This window comes from Rhinichthys klamathensis, unplaced genomic scaffold (genome assembly GCF_029890125.1).
Source record: "Rhinichthys klamathensis goyatoka isolate OS25496 unplaced genomic scaffold, OSU_Roscu_1.1 h1tg000334l_1, whole genome shotgun sequence".
NCBI classification, from domain to species: domain Eukaryota; kingdom Metazoa; phylum Chordata; class Actinopteri; order Cypriniformes; family Leuciscidae; genus Rhinichthys; species Rhinichthys klamathensis.
The window spans coordinates 897,911-914,697 of NW_026606849.1; the positions used below are offsets into that span (position 1 = coordinate 897,911).

Here is a 16,787-nt window from a genome sequence, read left to right on the forward strand (position 1 = left end):
TCCTGACTGGAAATCCTCGCAGATATCATTTCTTTCTAGAAAGGAACACAGTTGTGAGGATACTGCTTTTTCTAGTATCTTTGACAGAAAAGGCAGATTCAAGATCGGCCTGTAATTGAATTAAAGCTGCAGATCCGCCATAAGTTTAATCATGTAAAGTGCTGCGAGAAAAGCCTATACATCTAAACATCTCGTCACGCGCAGTATAGCCGGCTAGCCGAAACTCCTTCTTTATGTGTACGGGTGTGACGTAATGACGCAAAGACATGCTCGAATCTCCCGCGGAAACCCACCAGTACCACTGGAATTAAAATCATTATTACAAGCTAACCGTTTTGAATCTAGCTATGGCAAGCAGATAGTTTTGACCACTGGCTGAAGATGTTTTTTTTTAAATAATTAATTTGGATTATTTTTAACTTAAAAAAGTTACGGACAGCAGCTTTAATGATAGTAAGAAGAGGATCTATGACCTCTGGAAGCATCTCTTTCATTAGCTTAGTCGGTATAGGGTCTAACATACATGTTGTCGATTTAGATGATTTAACGAGTTTAGAAAATTCTTCCTCACTTCACTGCACCCCACGCTTAACTCCACTGAATCCCCACGCTTTACTTCACTGGACCCCACGCTTTACTCCACTGCATCCCACGGTTTACTCCACTGCACCCCACGCTTTACTCCACTGCATCCCCCGCTTTACTCCACTGCACCCCACGCTTTTCTCCACTGCATCCCCACGCTTTACTTCACTGGACCCCACGCTTTACTCCACTGCATCCCACGCTTTACTCCACTGCACCCCACGCTTTACTCCACTGCATCCCACGCTTTACTCCACTGCACCCCACGCTTTACTTCACTGCACCCCACGCTTTACTCCACTGCACCCCACGCTTTACTTCACTGCACCACACGCTTTACTTCACTGCACCCCACGCTTTACTTCACTGCACCCCACGCTTTACTTCACTGCACCCCACGCTTTACTTCACTGCACCCCACGCTTTACTCCACTGCATCCCACGCTTTACTTCACTGCACCCCACGCTTTACTCCACTGCATCCCCACGCTTTACTCCACTGCATCCCCACGCTTTACTCCACTGCATCCCCACGCTTTACTTCACTGGACCCCACGCTTTACTCCACTGCATCCCACGGTTTACTCCACTGCACCCCACGGTTTACTCCACTGCACCCCACGCTTTACTCCACTGCATCCCCCGCTTTACTCCACTGCACCCCACGCTTTTCTCCACTGCATCCCCACGCTTTACTTCACTGGACCCCACGCTTTACTCCACTGCATCCCACGCTTTACTCCACTGCACCCCACGCTTTACTCCACTGCATCCCACGCTTTACTCCACTGCACCCCACGCTTTTCTCCACTGCATCCCCACGCTTTACTTCACTGGACCCCACGCTTTACTCCACTGCATCCCACGCTTTACTCCACTGCACCCCACGCTTTACTCCACTGCATCCCACGCTTTACTCCACTGCACCCCACGCTTTACTTCACTGCACCCCACGCTTTACTTCACTGCACCCCACGCTTTACTTCACTGCACCCCACGCTTTACTTCACTGCACCCCACGCTTTACTTCACTGCACCCCACGCTTTACTCCACTGCATCCCACGCTTTACTTCACTGCACCCCACGCTTTACTCCACTGCATCCCCACGCTTTACTCCACTGCATCCCCACGCTTTACTCCACTGCATCCCCACGCTTTACTTCACTGCATCCCCACGCTTTTCTCCACTGCATCCCCACGCTTTACTCCACTGCATCCCCACGCTTTACTCCACTGCATCCCACGCTTTACTCCACTGCATCCCACGCTTTACTTCACTGCACCCCACGCTTTACTTCACTGCACCCCACGCTTTACTTCACTGCACTCCACGCTTTACTTCACTGCACCCCACGCTTTACTTCACTGCACCCCACGCTTTACTCCACTGCATCCCACGCTTTACTTCACTGCACCCCACGGTTTACTTCACTGCACCCCACGCTTTACTTCACTGCACCCCACGCTTTACTTCACTGCACCCCACGCTTTACTCCACTGCATCCCACGCTTTACTTCACTGCACCCCACGGTTTACTTCACTGCACCCCACGCTTTACTTCACCTGACCCCATGCTTTACACCACTGCATCCCCACGCTTTACTTCACTGCACCCCACGCTTTACTTCACTGCACCCCACGCTTTACTTCACTGCACTCCACGCTTTACTTCACTGCACCCCACGCTTTACTCCACTGCATCCCCACGCTTTACTTCACTGCACCCCACGCTTAACTCCACTGAATCCCCACGCTTTACTTCACTGGACCCCACGCTTTACTCCACTGCATCCCACGCTTTACTCCACTGCATCCCCACGCTTTACTCCACTGCATCCCCACGCTTTACTCCACTGGACCCCACGCTTTACTTCACTGCATCCCCACGCTTTACTCCACTGCACCCCATGCTTTACTTCACTGCACCCCACGCTTAACTCCACTGAATCCCCACGCTTTACTTCACTGGACCCCACGCTTTACTCCACTGCATCCCACGGTTTACTCCACTGCACCCCACGCTTTACTCCACTGCATCCCCCGCTTTACTCCACTGCACCCCACGCTTTTCTCCACTGCATCCCCACGCTTTACTTCACTGGACCCCACGCTTTACTCCACTGCATCCCACGCTTTACTCCACTGCACCCCACGCTTTACTCCACTGCATCCCACGCTTTACTCCACTGCACCCCACGCTTTTCTCCACTGCATCCCCACGCTTTACTTCACTGGACCCCACGCTTTACTCCACTGCATCCCACGCTTTACTCCACTGCACCCCACGCTTTACTCCACTGCATCCCACGCTTTACTCCACTGCACCCCACGCTTTACTTCACTGCACCCCACGCTTTACTTCACTGCACCCCACGCTTTACTTCACTGCACCCCACGCTTTACTTCACTGCACCCCACGCTTTACTTCACTGCACCCCACGCTTTACTCCACTGCATCCCACGCTTTACTTCACTGCACCCCACGCTTTACTCCACTGCATCCCCACGCTTTACTTCACTGCACCCCATGCTTAACTCCACTGAATCCCCACGCTTTACTTCACTGGACCCCACGCTTTACTCCACTGCATCCCACGCTTTACTCCACTGCATCCCCACGCTTTACTCCACTGGACCCCACGCTTTACTTCACTGCATCCCCACGCTTTACTCCACTGCATCCCACGCTTTACTCCACTGCACCCCATGCTTTACTTCACTGCACCCCACGCTTAACTCCACTGAATCCCCACGCTTTACTTCACTGGACCCCACGCTTTACTCCACTGCATCCCACGGTTTACTCCACTGCACCCCACGCTTTACTCCACTGCATCCCCCGCTTTACTCCACTGCACCCCACGCTTTTCTCCACTGCATCCCCACGCTTTACTTCACTGGACCCCACACTTTACTCCACTGCACCCCACGCTTTACTTCACTGCACCCCACGCTTTACTTCACTGCACCCCACGCTTTACTTCACTGCACCCCACGCTTTACTTCACTGCACCCCACGCTGTACTTCACTGCACCCCACGCTTTACTCCACTGCATCCCACGCTTTACTTCACTGCACCCCACGCTTTACTCCACTGCATCCCCACGCTTTACTCCACTGCATCCCCACGCTTTACTCCACTGCATCCCCACGCTTTACTTCACTGCATCCCCACGCTTTTCTCCACTGCATCCCCACGCTTTACTCCACTGCATCCCCACGCTTTACTTCACTGCATCCCCACGCTTTTCTCCACTGCACCCCACGCTTTACTTCACTGCACTCCACGCTTTACTTCACTGCACCCCACGCTTTACTTCACTGCATCCCCACGCTTTACTTCACTGCACCCCACGCTTTACTTCACTGCACTCCACGCTTTACTTCACTGCATCCCCACGCTTTACTCCACTGCATCCCACGCTTTACTCCACTGCACCCCATGCTTTACTTCACTGCACCCCACGCTTAACTCCACTGAATCCCCACGCTTTACTTCACTGGACCCCACGCTTTACTCCACTGCATCCCACGGTTTACTCCACTGCACCCCACGCTTTACTCCACTGCATCCCCCGCTTTACTCCACTGCACCCCACGCTTTTCTCCACTGCATCCCCACGCTTTACTTCACTGGACCCCACGCTTTACTCCACTGCATCCCACGCTTTACTCCACTGCACCCCACGCTTTACTCCACTGCATCCCACGCTTTACTCCACTGCACCCCACGCTTTTCTCCACTGCATCCCCACGCTTTACTTCACTGGACCCCACACTTTACTCCACTGCATCCCACGCTTTACTCCACTGCACCCCACGCTTTACTCCACTGCATCCCACGCTTTACTCCACTGCACCCCACGCTATACTTCACTGCACCCCACGCTTTACTTCACTGCACCCCACGCTTTACTTCACTGCACCCCACGCTTTACTTCACTGCATCCCCACGCTTTACTCCACTGCATCCCACGCTTTACTTCACTGCACCCCACGCTTTACTCCACTGCATCCCCACGCTTTACTCCACTGCATCCCCACGCTTTACTCCACTGCATCCCCACGCTTTACTCCACTGCATCCCCACGCTTTACTTCACTGCATCCCCACGCTTTTCTCCACTGCACTCCACGCTTTACTTCACTGCACCCCACGCTTTACTTCACTGCACCCCACGCTTTACTTCACTGCACTCCACGCTTTACTTCACTGCACCCCACGCTTTACTTCATCTGACCCCATGCTTTACACCACTGCATCCCCACGCTTTACTTCACTGCACCCCACGCTTTACAACACTGCACCCCATGCTTTACTCCATTGCATCCCCCGCTTTACTCCACTGCACCCCACGCTTTACTCCACTGCATCCCCCGCTTTACTCCACTGCATCCCCCGCTTTACTCCACTGCACCCCACGCTTTTCTCCACTGCATCCCCACGCTTTACTTCACTGGACCCCACGCTTTACTCCACTGCATCCCACGCTTTACTCCACTGCATCCCCACGCTTTACTTCACTGCACTCCACGCTTTTCTCCACTGCACTCCACGCTTTACTTCACTGCACCCCACGCTTTACTTCACTGCACTCCACGCTTTACTTCACTGCACTCCACGCTTTACTCCACTGCATCCCCACGCTTTACTTCACTGCACCCCACGCTTTACTTCACTGCACCCCACGCTTTACTTCACTGCATCCCCACGCTTTACTCCACTGCATCCCACGCTTTACTTCACTGCACCCCACGCTTTACTCCACTGCATCCCCACGCTTTACTTCACTGCATCCCCATGCTTTACTCCACTGCACCCCATGCTTTACTCCACTGCGTCCCACGCTTTACACCACTGCACCCCATGCTTTACTCCACTGCATCCCCCGCTTTACTCCACTGCACCCCACGCTTTACTCCACTGCGTCCCACGCTTTACACCACTGCACCCCATGCTTTACTCCACTGCATCCACCGCTTTACTCCACTGCACCCCACGCTTTACTTCGCTTCACCCCACGCTTTACTTCACTGCACTCCACGCTTTACTTCACTGCATCCCCACGCTTTACTCCACTATATCCCACGCTTTACTTCACTGCACCCCACGCTTTACTCCACTGCATCCCACGCTTTACTTCACTGCATCCCCAAGCTTTACTCCACTGCATCCCACGCTTTACTTCACTGCATCCCCACGCTTTACTCCACTGCATCCCCACGCTTTACTTCACTGCACCCCACGCTTTACTCCACTGCATCCCACGCTTTACTTCACTGCACCCCACGCTTTACTCCACTGCATCCCCACGCTTTACTTCACTGCACCCCACGCTTTACTCCACTGCACCCCACGCTTTACTCCACTGCACCCCACGCTTTACTCCACTGCACCCCACGCTTTACTTCACTGCACCCCACGCTTTACTTCACTGCATCCCCACGCTTTACTCCACTGGACCCCACGCTTTACTTCACTGCATCCCCACGCTTTACTCCACTGCATCCCACGCTTTACTCCACTGCACCCCACGCTTTACTTCACTGCACCCCACGCTTAACTCCACTGAATCCCCACGCTTTACTTCACTGGACCCCACGCTTTACTCCACTGCATCCCACGGTTTACTCCACTGCACCCCACGCTTTACTCCACTGCATCCCCCGCTTTACTCCACTGCACCCCACGCTTTTCTCCACTGCATCCCCACGCTTTACTTCACTGGACCCCACGCTTTACTCCACTGCATCCCACGCTTTACTCCACTGCACCCCACGCTTTACTCCACTGCATCCCACGCTTTACTCCACTGCACCCCACGCTTTACTTCACTGCACCCCACGCTTTACTTCACTGCACCCCACGCTTTACTCCACGGCATCCCACACTTTACTTCACTGCACCCCACGCTTTACTCCACTGCGTCCCACGCTTTACACCACTGCACCCCATGCTTTACTTCACTGCACCCCACGGTTTACTTCACTGCACCCCACGCTTTACTTCACCTGACCCCATGCTTTTCTCCACTGCACTCCACGCTTTACTTCACTGCACCCCACGCTTTACTTCACTGCACCCCACGCTTTACTTCACTGCACTCCACGCTTTACTTCACTGCACTCCACGCTTTACTCCACTGCATCCCCACGCTTTACTCCACTGCATCCCCACGCTTTACTCCACTGCATCCCCACGCTTTACTCCACTGCATCCCCACGCTTTACTCCACTGCATCCCCCGCTTTACACCACTGCATCCCCACGCTTTACTCCACTGCATCCCCACGCTTTACTTCACTGCACCCCACGCTTTACTTCACTGCACCCCACGCTTTACTCCACTGCGTCCTGTAACAATCTGTATTGTAAAAAGCACTATATATTTCTCTTTTTAGTCTCTTTGTAGTTCTATTGTTGTATTGTTTCATTGGTTACCCTTTATTGTATCCGCAGGTGTTTTGTTTCTCTGTGTATTAATTTTTTAGTCAGTGTTGTCAGTCATTGACAGTGCCCAGAACTAGGCTAAAACTTAGAGGAGAACGAGCTTTTGCTTTTGCAGCTCCACAACTTTGGAATGTATTGCCACTGCACATTAGACAAGCCTCCTCACTGTCTCATTTTAAATCTCTGCTTAAAACCCATCTTTTTACTTTGGCTTTTAACAGCAGGTAATCATGATTGATGTGATTCTAATGTGCTGTGTGGCAGTACTTTCTATTTACTTATTTGATTTGATTTATTTAATTTTATGCTGTTTTATCTTATTTTATTACTTTTATCTTATTGTGCTTATTGTATTGTATTAATTTTATCCTATTGTGTTTTATTGTTGTGGTGTACAGCACTTTGGAAACCTTGTGTTTGTTTAAATTGTGCTATATAAATAAAGTGGATTGGATTGGATCAATAATATTGTTGGATATTAAATTAAGTGTCCCCAACTAAACAAGCCAAAAGCCAGAGGCGACAGTGAAGAAACACAAACTCCTTCAGTGACAGAATGGAGGAAAACCCTTGAGAGAAACCAGACTCAGTCTCAGTTCTCCCCTGGCCAACGAGCAAACAGTGTGTGATTGTGATTCAGGCATTACAGGTCAGAGGTCATATTGGATCAGAACATTCAGAATATTATCCAGTTCCCTTTGGTTGAGGATCGCTCTGGCCTGGAGCGTGTGTTGATGTGTGTGTTAATGTAGTGTGTGTTGATGTAGTGTGTGTTGATGACACACAATAGTGAGTGCAGAGTCAGCATGATCCTCTCAGTGCTGTGGTGGAACATCCTGGAGCTTCGGTACAATACCCCCCCCCCCCCCCCCACCCCACCGACCACAGGCCGACAGCAACTCTGTGTTTTCTTTTTCTTTTCTTTCTTCCCCTCGCATCCCTTCCTCAGCATGGGCCGGGGGAGCCGGATTAAGTTCGCTGTGTGTGAGGTGCTTCAGTTCTCCAGCTTCTGCGTTCCTCTCTTCATCATCATGCAGCGCTTCGCCCTGATCGTGTCTCGAGTGAAGGTGAAGAGCCGATCGCACTACTCCTCCACCGCGTACTGGCTGATCGTGGCCTCGTCCGTGGCCTACGTGACGTCCGTGGCCATGCTGATCTGGCTGCCCATGAAGTACATGGTGTTCATGAAGAAGAGGGCGCTAGTTGCTCGGAAGAAGTGGTGAGAGAAAACATGAGTAGCTTTCTTCTGGGTTTCATGCAACATACAAATAGCGTCACTGAGAAACAGGAAAAATATAAAAAAATGTGGATATGTTCTCATGGTAAAATCACATTTTACAGATTTTCTACTATAATATTGTATTATTTGAAGTGCCGTGGAGAACCATGTTATGAATATGATATGATAATGCCATTGGTAGTGAATGAGTACCATATTTGTATTAAAGTAAAGTCCCCCTGTGGTGAAAATCCAGCTTTTAATGTTGTTTATGTGTGTATGTGGTGTTTTTAATACGCTTTAAGACACACCATGTGTAAGTTCATAAGTCGACAGCATTGCTGAGTATTTCCTCCTTAAAACTGCAGTGAACCAAAGACAGTCTCAAAAACACGGTTTGAAATCGCTGGTGTTTCTGACGTCACAAACGACCTTGTAACCAATCAGATCAACGTGTAATCATCAACCAGTGGATCTCTGAGCTGAGCGAGTGAGTGAAGGCGGGGCTCATTTGCATATTCATAGACCCGCGAATACTAAATGAGGCAAGGGTATCGAGTTACATTCAAGATATTTGAAGACATGAAGACAAGGAAAATTTTGGTGATCAAAGATGAGTTTTAAGGGATAAAGTGATCGACTACAGGGGGACTTTAACACAATGCTAATGTGCAGCAATAGCATTGGGGTGTAATGCAATGCATTATGTCACTCATAACTGTTCTTTGATCAAATCTCAACATGATATCACGGTATAATAACAGTTTTCTGCTTTCAGGAGACCTGTTGCGTTGGCCTATGTGGTTCTCTCAACACTGCCCTGTTTCGCCTTCCTTATAGCCAGCTCTGAGGTAAAATCATGTTTGACTATTCACAGAAAATGTTATTATCCTTCATGGTCTCGAGATTCTATGCATGATGTCCTCAGATTTACTCAAATGTTTATTTCACCATTGGAAAATCAAACAGATGCCTTTTGCATAAATAGGGATACTTTAAACTCACCAGTTGTGTGCTCAAACTGACATTCTCTATTCAGATTATCCAAGGCATGTGTTTGTAAAAACCAAACAAAAGCAAATAAACCTGGTGTGCAAACATCTCTGTTTTACTGTCTTTCTCTCTCCCTTTTAAGGTACAGATTAGGAATGATCTGAGGTTGGACACGTTTGCTGAACTGCCCGTGTCTTTGGTGCTTCTCTCGCTGATCTGCATCGATATCGTGGAAAGAATCCGATACTGCCGACTGACTGGTCGAGGTGAGTGAGGGCGAGGCGAGGGAGTCTCTGCCAGATACACAACGCTCTCGAACGGCCTCAGAAGACTTGGAGTGATGAAGCACAGGGGTTTTATGATGCTTTAATTGAGTTTTTACTATATGTGCTTCACTATCTCTTGCCATTTGATGGAGCAGAGCTTCAATTGTGTAAAAATGACAGTAATGATTAGGAGTGGGAATCTGTCACGATCTCAGCCTGTGTTCATGTCTTGTGTGAGGATTCTTGTGCCATGTTTTGTAGTTTTTCATGTTGATTAATCTCTCCAGGTGTGTCTTGTTAGTTCCCTTGGTTACCCTCGTATGTTCCCAACCACACCCGTTGTTACCTTGTTAGCCTGTGTATAAATTGCCCTTGTGTTTCTCTTGTGGTTTATTTTTTATTTAACCTTTATTTAACCAGGAATAGTCCCATTGAGTTACAGTGACTCTTCTCCCGGGAGTCCTGGCCAAGATAGGCGGCAAAAAAGTTGCAAAGAAAAAAAATGTAAAAAAAAAACTGGACAAAACAATTATCTCTATACATAGACTATACATATACAAACAAGACATTTTGTTTAACTTAAGTAAATACAAACATATAATTTAAAGGGTACCTAGTTAAAAACAATTACACCTTTCACACCTTTTAAAGGTTTTTAAAAATATGAATAGATGGAAGTGATTCTTTGGAGTTCATTCCAGACATTTGGTGCATATGATGAAAAAGCTTTTTTTTTTTTTTACCAAATTCTGTTTTTGTTGATGGAATAAATAAATACTTGTTCTCTAAATACTGTTTTGGTAAGTAAGTAAATTTGAAATGTAAATGGGTAATTTACCCATTAGTGCTTTGCCAATAAAAATCAATAGATGAAATTTTCTTCTGAGAGAGAGGGAGGGCCATTGCAATGGTGAGTCCTTGCATCTGTAATGAAACGTAAGGCAGAGTGATATAATACATCTAGTTTTTTTTTTATTAAAATGAGGTAGAGTACATATAAATTAAATCACCGTAATCCAAAACTGTTAAGAATGAACTCTGCACCAACCTTTTCCTTGCTGAATAAGGAAAGCACCTCTTTAATCTAAAATAAAAACCTAACTTAGGTCTGAGTTTGTCAGTCGTTGTTTGCTGTGCCATGTTCCTGTCCTGAGTTTCTTTGTTTGGCCTGGATTACCTTTTTGTATTATTATTAAAGTAGTGCTTGCATGTGGATTCTCTCTCCGCTTCGTCCCATCAATGCAATCTTTCAATCCATATCTATACTGAAATATCTGAAACGGTTCAAAAGCCCCGCCTCCTTTCACTCGCACAGCATCACTCGTCTCATTCGGTCCAGATGAAGGCTGTCAGTTCAGGTTAAAATGCAAGCAAGTTGAAACGTTTGCAAGTAAAATTAGGTTTTTCTTAAGGTTAATAATTGATAAATCTTTTTTGTTGGTCAACTATCCCTTTAAAGTCCCCCTGTCAATAATTGTATCACTTAAAACCTTCAAAACATACCCTCATGTCTTAAAATATCTTGAATGTAACTCGACACCCTTGCCTCATTAGTATTCGCGGTGGTTCTATGAATATGCAAATGAGCCCCGCCTCCACTCACTCGCTCAGCTCAGAGATCCACTGGTTGACGATCACACGTTGATCTGATTGGTTACAAGGTCGTTTGTGACGTCAGAAACACCAGCGATTTCAAACCGTGTTTTTGAGACTGTCTTTGGTTCACTGCAGTTTTAAGGAGGAAATACTCAGCAATGCTGTCGACTTATGAACTTACACATGGTGTGTCTTAAAGCGTATTAAAAACACCACATAGACACATAAACAACATTAAACGCTGGAGTTTCACCACAGGGGGACTTTAAGCAATTGCTCTGCAAGTACTGATTGTGTCCAGCAGGGGGGACTATAGCAGTAAGAGCACAAGAGAAGAAGAGCAGCTGGAATAAAGTGTGAGAAGCCTCTGGGTTTCTGCTGATGTGAAATCACAATATAACAGGAAATCAGCATCTTTTTGTGGTTAATATGAGCGATGAGCTCAGGAAATTCTTATCCACACAGGAAAAGATTCAAAGGCAAACACAAAGATAATATGAGAATGAGACGGGAAAGGTGTAAATGCACAGCAGCACAACAAATATTGATATTAAAAAGTAGAGAAATAGTCATTTGTTTAGAAGAACACTGTGCAAAAACTGTTTAACAAAGTTTACATGCAGTAATAAAAAAACGTTTATTTATTTATTCTCATGATTAAACCAAAATCTTTGAATTTAACTCTGGACTCAAGGGTATGACATTGGTGGGGATGTATATATATTTTTACTTGGTTATACTTAGATATTATATTCAAATATTTGTACTTTACTCAGGTGCAATTAAAAGTGAATACTTGAACTTTTTAAATTACATTTACACACACAAAAAGTTTACCTTCACATACAATCACATTATTACCGCATGGCGCAAGCTGATTGGCCCCTGCTGATCCTGCAGCCAATGAGATTGCTTGCTCAACATTCGAATCGTCTGGTTCAGTTGTTCATCTTCTAAACACAAATGAAGACCTTTTTGATGAAATATGAGAGATTTCTGTCCCTCCATTGACAGTCCACACAAATACCACTTTGTTGCTTCAAAAAGTGCATAAAGAGATTGAAAAACGAATCCATTTGAATTGAGATATTAATGCCGCGTTCCAGGCAACCTGTAACCCGTGTTTTTCCAACCTTATACCCGTGAAAGTGCACTGGAACAGCAGTCAAACCCGTGACTTCCCACCCGTGAACTCGTACTAGATCGATGTACTCCCAGTTACGAGCTCTGACGTCACACAGCCCGCGAAACCATACAAAACAACAATGGTTTGTTTACATCTAGCTACCACAATTCCTTGCGCTCAGGTAGTTTGGCGTGACTGGCCTGGAACACTACAAAGTCGTGAGTCGTGGTTTGAAGTCGTGATTTACCTGCTCAAAAACCTGCCTGGAACGCAGCATAAGTCCACATTTTCTGAAGAGACTCGATCGCTTGATATGCTGTACAGATTTATTTTAGGCTTTTACTCGCATATAAACATTGATCAGCAAACACACAGTAAACGGAAGCTCAACCGAACATGAGAACAAACCTCTTGTGAACCTCAAGCGTTCTTTGCTGAAGGTCAGAAGTGCTGCGTAACACCAGAATGAAGCTCGTTGGTTTTCGCACGTATAGCAAACATGCTTTAGTTTTTGAATGTCTTTAGTTTTTGACTAAACCGCTCAATTCATAAGGATTAGTTTTACAAAACCATTATGAACCTTTTAAAGAGTCAAATTGTCAGTTGTAAGACTGTCAGTGGAGGGACAGAAATATCTCCGATTTCATCAAAAAGATCTTCATTTGTGATCCGAAGATGAACGAAACTCTTATCTGTTTGGAACGACATGAGGTTGAGTAATTTTCATTTAAACCTTGAATATCTGTACTTTCCATTTTATAATGTGAAAGGATCATTTCTTTATATTTCACCAACTGGCTCCTTATTTTGTGTGTGTTTGTGTGTGCATACAGCTAACGAACTGGCTCGAGATGCCGACATCCCTACCTTGCAGACACACATTGGAAAAGTGACTCCGGTGGTCCCTCCTGCGACGGCTGGCAGTGCTGCCGCAGATCATAGTGCCGGGGCAGCGAACGGGGCTGTGCAAGGACCACCCGCCGGGGCGACTGCTCAGGGCACCCCGGGCAACGGGTCAGGCAGTGCAACCGCTCCAGGGTTGCCAAACAATGGAGCAGTTCCAGCCCATCTTGGCAACACAACCGGTCCAGGGTTGCCTGGGAATGGAGCCACGTCTAGTGTACCGGGGATCAACGGACAGCAGATTGGCAGAACCGGGACTGGTCCAAATTCTGGTGTACACTTCCAAACCATTGCCTCTCCATATTCCGGACCGCTAAGCTTCCTACTGGCTAGCGACAGTCGTGCTGAAGTCTTCGCTGACAGCTTCTTGTTCTGGTTGGACACGGTCGAGATGGCTCGGGTGGCAGGACACACTGCTGTGTATTTTTCAGGCTGGGCATTTCCAGTTTACCTCTTCTGCTTCCTCTCCACGATGCGCTTGGTCCTAACACCTCACAGTCCCCTGCTCTCGCCTCTGGCCGTGCTCTTTCAGGACCTGCCCTTCCTCGTCTTGAGGTTGGCATTGGTTGGCCTTTTTGGTTTTGTAACACCAGTACTGTATGTGATCAAGAATATGCTGGTCTGCCTGGCCTACATTTACTTCAACTTCATGACAAAACTCAAGATCTTCAACACTGAGAGGATGTTTTAATGGAAAATATCAAAATCATAATAGTAATGTTTGTTTGCACGGCCCATCTGGGCTGGATATAACATTGGCTCAGCAAATGTGAGTTTGGGGCGAGCCATTATTTTTGCAGTTCATTATAGTGGTGCAGAAATAAAAACTAACTATATATGAATGTTAAAAGGTACACAGGTTTACATTTACATATCTTACTTAAATATTAGAGAAAGACATAAGAGAAATTGAAGGGACATCAAAATACTACCATAGTAATATCAGTGGCTCCTATATTACATTACAATACATTGCATAACCCAGCAATCCACAGACAGCATTGACATATTTCAAAATATTCTTTTGTCTTTGTGACGTGGGAAAAGTGGACAATGGAAACATTTCTTGGAAAACTACATTTTTGGTGGTTGTGGAATACAGTTCTGGTTTCTTTTACTTCAGGTACTTTCATGCCCCAGTTTTTTTTTTTTTTTTTTACATTTATTTTTGTTATATGGAGATTACAATGAATTTGTCTTGGAAACTATTTTATAATGGAATTATTATTTATTTTTGCTACTTTTCAAATGGATTTTCTGTATAAATATTGTTTACTTTTGTACCAGATCCAGACTTTTAATCTTCATCTATGAAAATTTTTCACATAAGTTTGAAAAACTACATGTTTAAACAAAAAGTTCAGAAACATGACCCATTGCAATATTTATTGTGTAAAAACAATTGTAAAAATTGCACTTTTTTACGACACTCACTGTTGTGGCATAATTTCCACTACATTGAACAATTTTGCTTCTAATAAAGGTTGTTTTCCTAATGTTTGTGTAGTGTTTGAGACAACAGTGATATGGGAGGAAAACTAAGAAAACAAGGATAAAATGTGTCACGTTTAGTCCGATGAAGAAGATAAAAGTAAAAGTGTTGTTTTTTTAATAAAGTAAATTTATGTAATCCAACTCGAAGAGAAAGCAAACAAAAATGTGTGCAAGCACAAACAATACCGGAAAACTGAATGAGTGGAGGTGAGGAACTAAATACACATGGTGATGAGAACATAATGACTAACAGCTGTGATGATCAATGAATTTTCATGGGACAGTCACAGAGCAGTGGAGGAGTCGTGGAGGCGTGGTGATGTCCGACCCAGGTGGAGCCGTCGGCTGAGGGAGGCGGAGCTAGCCGGAGCGTAGGGGTGGAGGGCCGGAGAGCAGTGGAGGAGTCGTGGAGGTGTGGTGATGTCCGACCCAGGTGGAGCCGTCGGCTGAGGGAGGCGGAGCTAGCCGGAGCGTAGGGGTGGAGGGCCGGAGAGCAGTGGAGGAGTCGTGGAGGTGTGGTGATGTCCGACCCAGGTGGAGCCGTCGGCTGAGGGAGGCGGAGCTAGCCGGAGCGTAGGGGTGGAGGGCCGGAGAGCAGTGGAGGAGTCGTGGAGGTGTGGTGATGTCCGACCCAGGTGGAGCCGTCGGCTGAGGGAGGCGGAGCTAGCCGGAGCGTAGGGGTGGAGGGCCGGAGAGCAGTGGAGGAGTCGTGGAGGTGTGGTGATGTCCGACCCAGGTGGAGCCGTCGGCTGAGGGAGGCGGAGCTAGCCGGAGCGTAGGGGTGGAGGGCCGGAGAGCAGTGGAGGAGTCGTGGAGGTGTGGTGATGTCCGACCCAGGTGGAGCCGTCGGCTGAGGGAGGCGGAGCTAGCCGGAGCGTAGGGGTGGAGGGCCGGAGAGCAGTGGAGGAGTCGTGGAGGTGTGGTGATGTCCGACCCAGGTGGAGCCGTCGGCTGAGGGAGGCGGAGCTAGCCGGAGCGTAGGGGTGGAGGGCCGGAGAGCAGTGGAGGAGTCGTGGAGGTGTGGTGATGTCCGACCCAGGTGGAGCCGTCGGCTGAGGGAGGCGGAGCTAGCCGGAGCGTAGGGGTGGAGGGCCGGAGAGCAGTGGAGGAGTCGTGGAGGTGTGGTGATGTCCGACCCAGGTGGAGCCGTCGGCTGAGGGAGGCGGAGCTAGCCGGAGCGTAGGGGTGGAGGGCCGGAGAGCAGTGGAAGACTCGTGGAGGCGTGGCGATGTCCGACCCAGGTGGAGCCTTCGGCTGAGGGAGGCGGAGCTAGCCGGAGCGTAGGGGTGGAGGGCCAAAGAGCAGTGGAGGAGTCGTGGAGGCGTGGCGATGTCCGACCCAGGTGGAGCCGTCGGCTGAGGGAGGCGGAGCTAGCCGGAGCGTAGGGGTGGAGGGCCAGAGAGCAGTGGAGGAGTCGTGGAGGCGTGGCGATGTCCGACCCAGGTGGAGCCTTCGGCTGAGGGAGGCGGAGCTAGCCGGAGCGTAGGGGTGGAGGGCCAGAGAGCAGTGGAGGAGTCGTGGAGGTGTGGCGATGTCCGACCCAGGTGGAGCCGTCGGCTGAGGGAGGCGGAGCTAGCCGGAGCGTAGGGGTGGAGGGCCGGAGACAGTAGCGGAGTGGCAATCGGGAGAGTCGGGAGTTTTCCCGGTGGGCCGGTATTGTTTCGAGGCCGCGAGGGCCGGTCTGATAAAATATATTCATTGCAAATTCGCCATGCGCACTTGGGGCCCAAGCGAGGGGAAGAAAACATTTTTTTTTAACATTTTCTATAACAGAGCGTATATTTGCACTAAGTGCCTGTCTTTAAAGCAAAAAGACACTCGTTACGAAACAGCTACAGTGGCGTAGGTCGTAGGGCGTGAAGTGCTTGAAAGCAGCTTTTGATGCGCTCGACCCGAGTTCGAATCCGCCTTTTGCCGAACTCTCTCTTCTCCCTTTTCCCAACACATATGTAAAGATGTAAAATGTATAACCTAACATTAAGGTCTCTAGCGTTATATTTTGCCAACGAACTAAAATTGAAACCATGATATGGCTTTGTGTCTTTATAAAACAGCACAAGACTTTAAGAATAGGCATCCTGTCTGTGCTGGGTGATTACTTTGCTCACGCGATCAGCATGGTTATCTGGTGTTTTCTCCTAAAAGCTCAAGG

At 48.0% G+C, this 16,787-nt stretch overlaps 1 protein-coding gene across 1 annotated transcript; it reads left to right on the forward strand.

The window, feature by feature from the left end:
* The first annotated feature begins 7,934 nt into the window (after nt 1–7,934).
* Nucleotides 7,935–13,835, forward strand: LOC130106277 (transmembrane protein 236). Its single transcript, XM_056272341.1, has 4 exons — nt 7,935–8,257; nt 9,036–9,108; nt 9,393–9,516; nt 13,072–13,835. Exons 1-4 carry the CDS (start codon nt 7,989–7,991, stop codon nt 13,830–13,832), a joined length of 1,227 nt encoding a protein of 408 aa, XP_056128316.1. The 5' UTR covers nt 7,935–7,988; the 3' UTR covers nt 13,833–13,835.
* The last annotated feature ends 2,952 nt before the right edge of the window (nt 13,836–16,787 follow it).

Excerpts from the sequence above, each read along its gene's own strand:
- LOC130106277 (XM_056272341.1), top strand. The coding sequence starts at position 7,989 with ATGGGCCGGGGGAGCCGGATTAAGTTCGCTGTGTGTGAGGTGCTTCAG. Across the intron at positions 8,258-9,035 it reads CTAGTTGCTCGGAAGAAGTG|GAGACCTGTTGCGTTGGCCT; the intron begins GTGAGAGAAAAC and ends TTCTGCTTTCAG. Across the intron at positions 9,109-9,392 it reads TCCTTATAGCCAGCTCTGAG|GTACAGATTAGGAATGATCT; the intron begins GTAAAATCATGT and ends CTCCCTTTTAAG.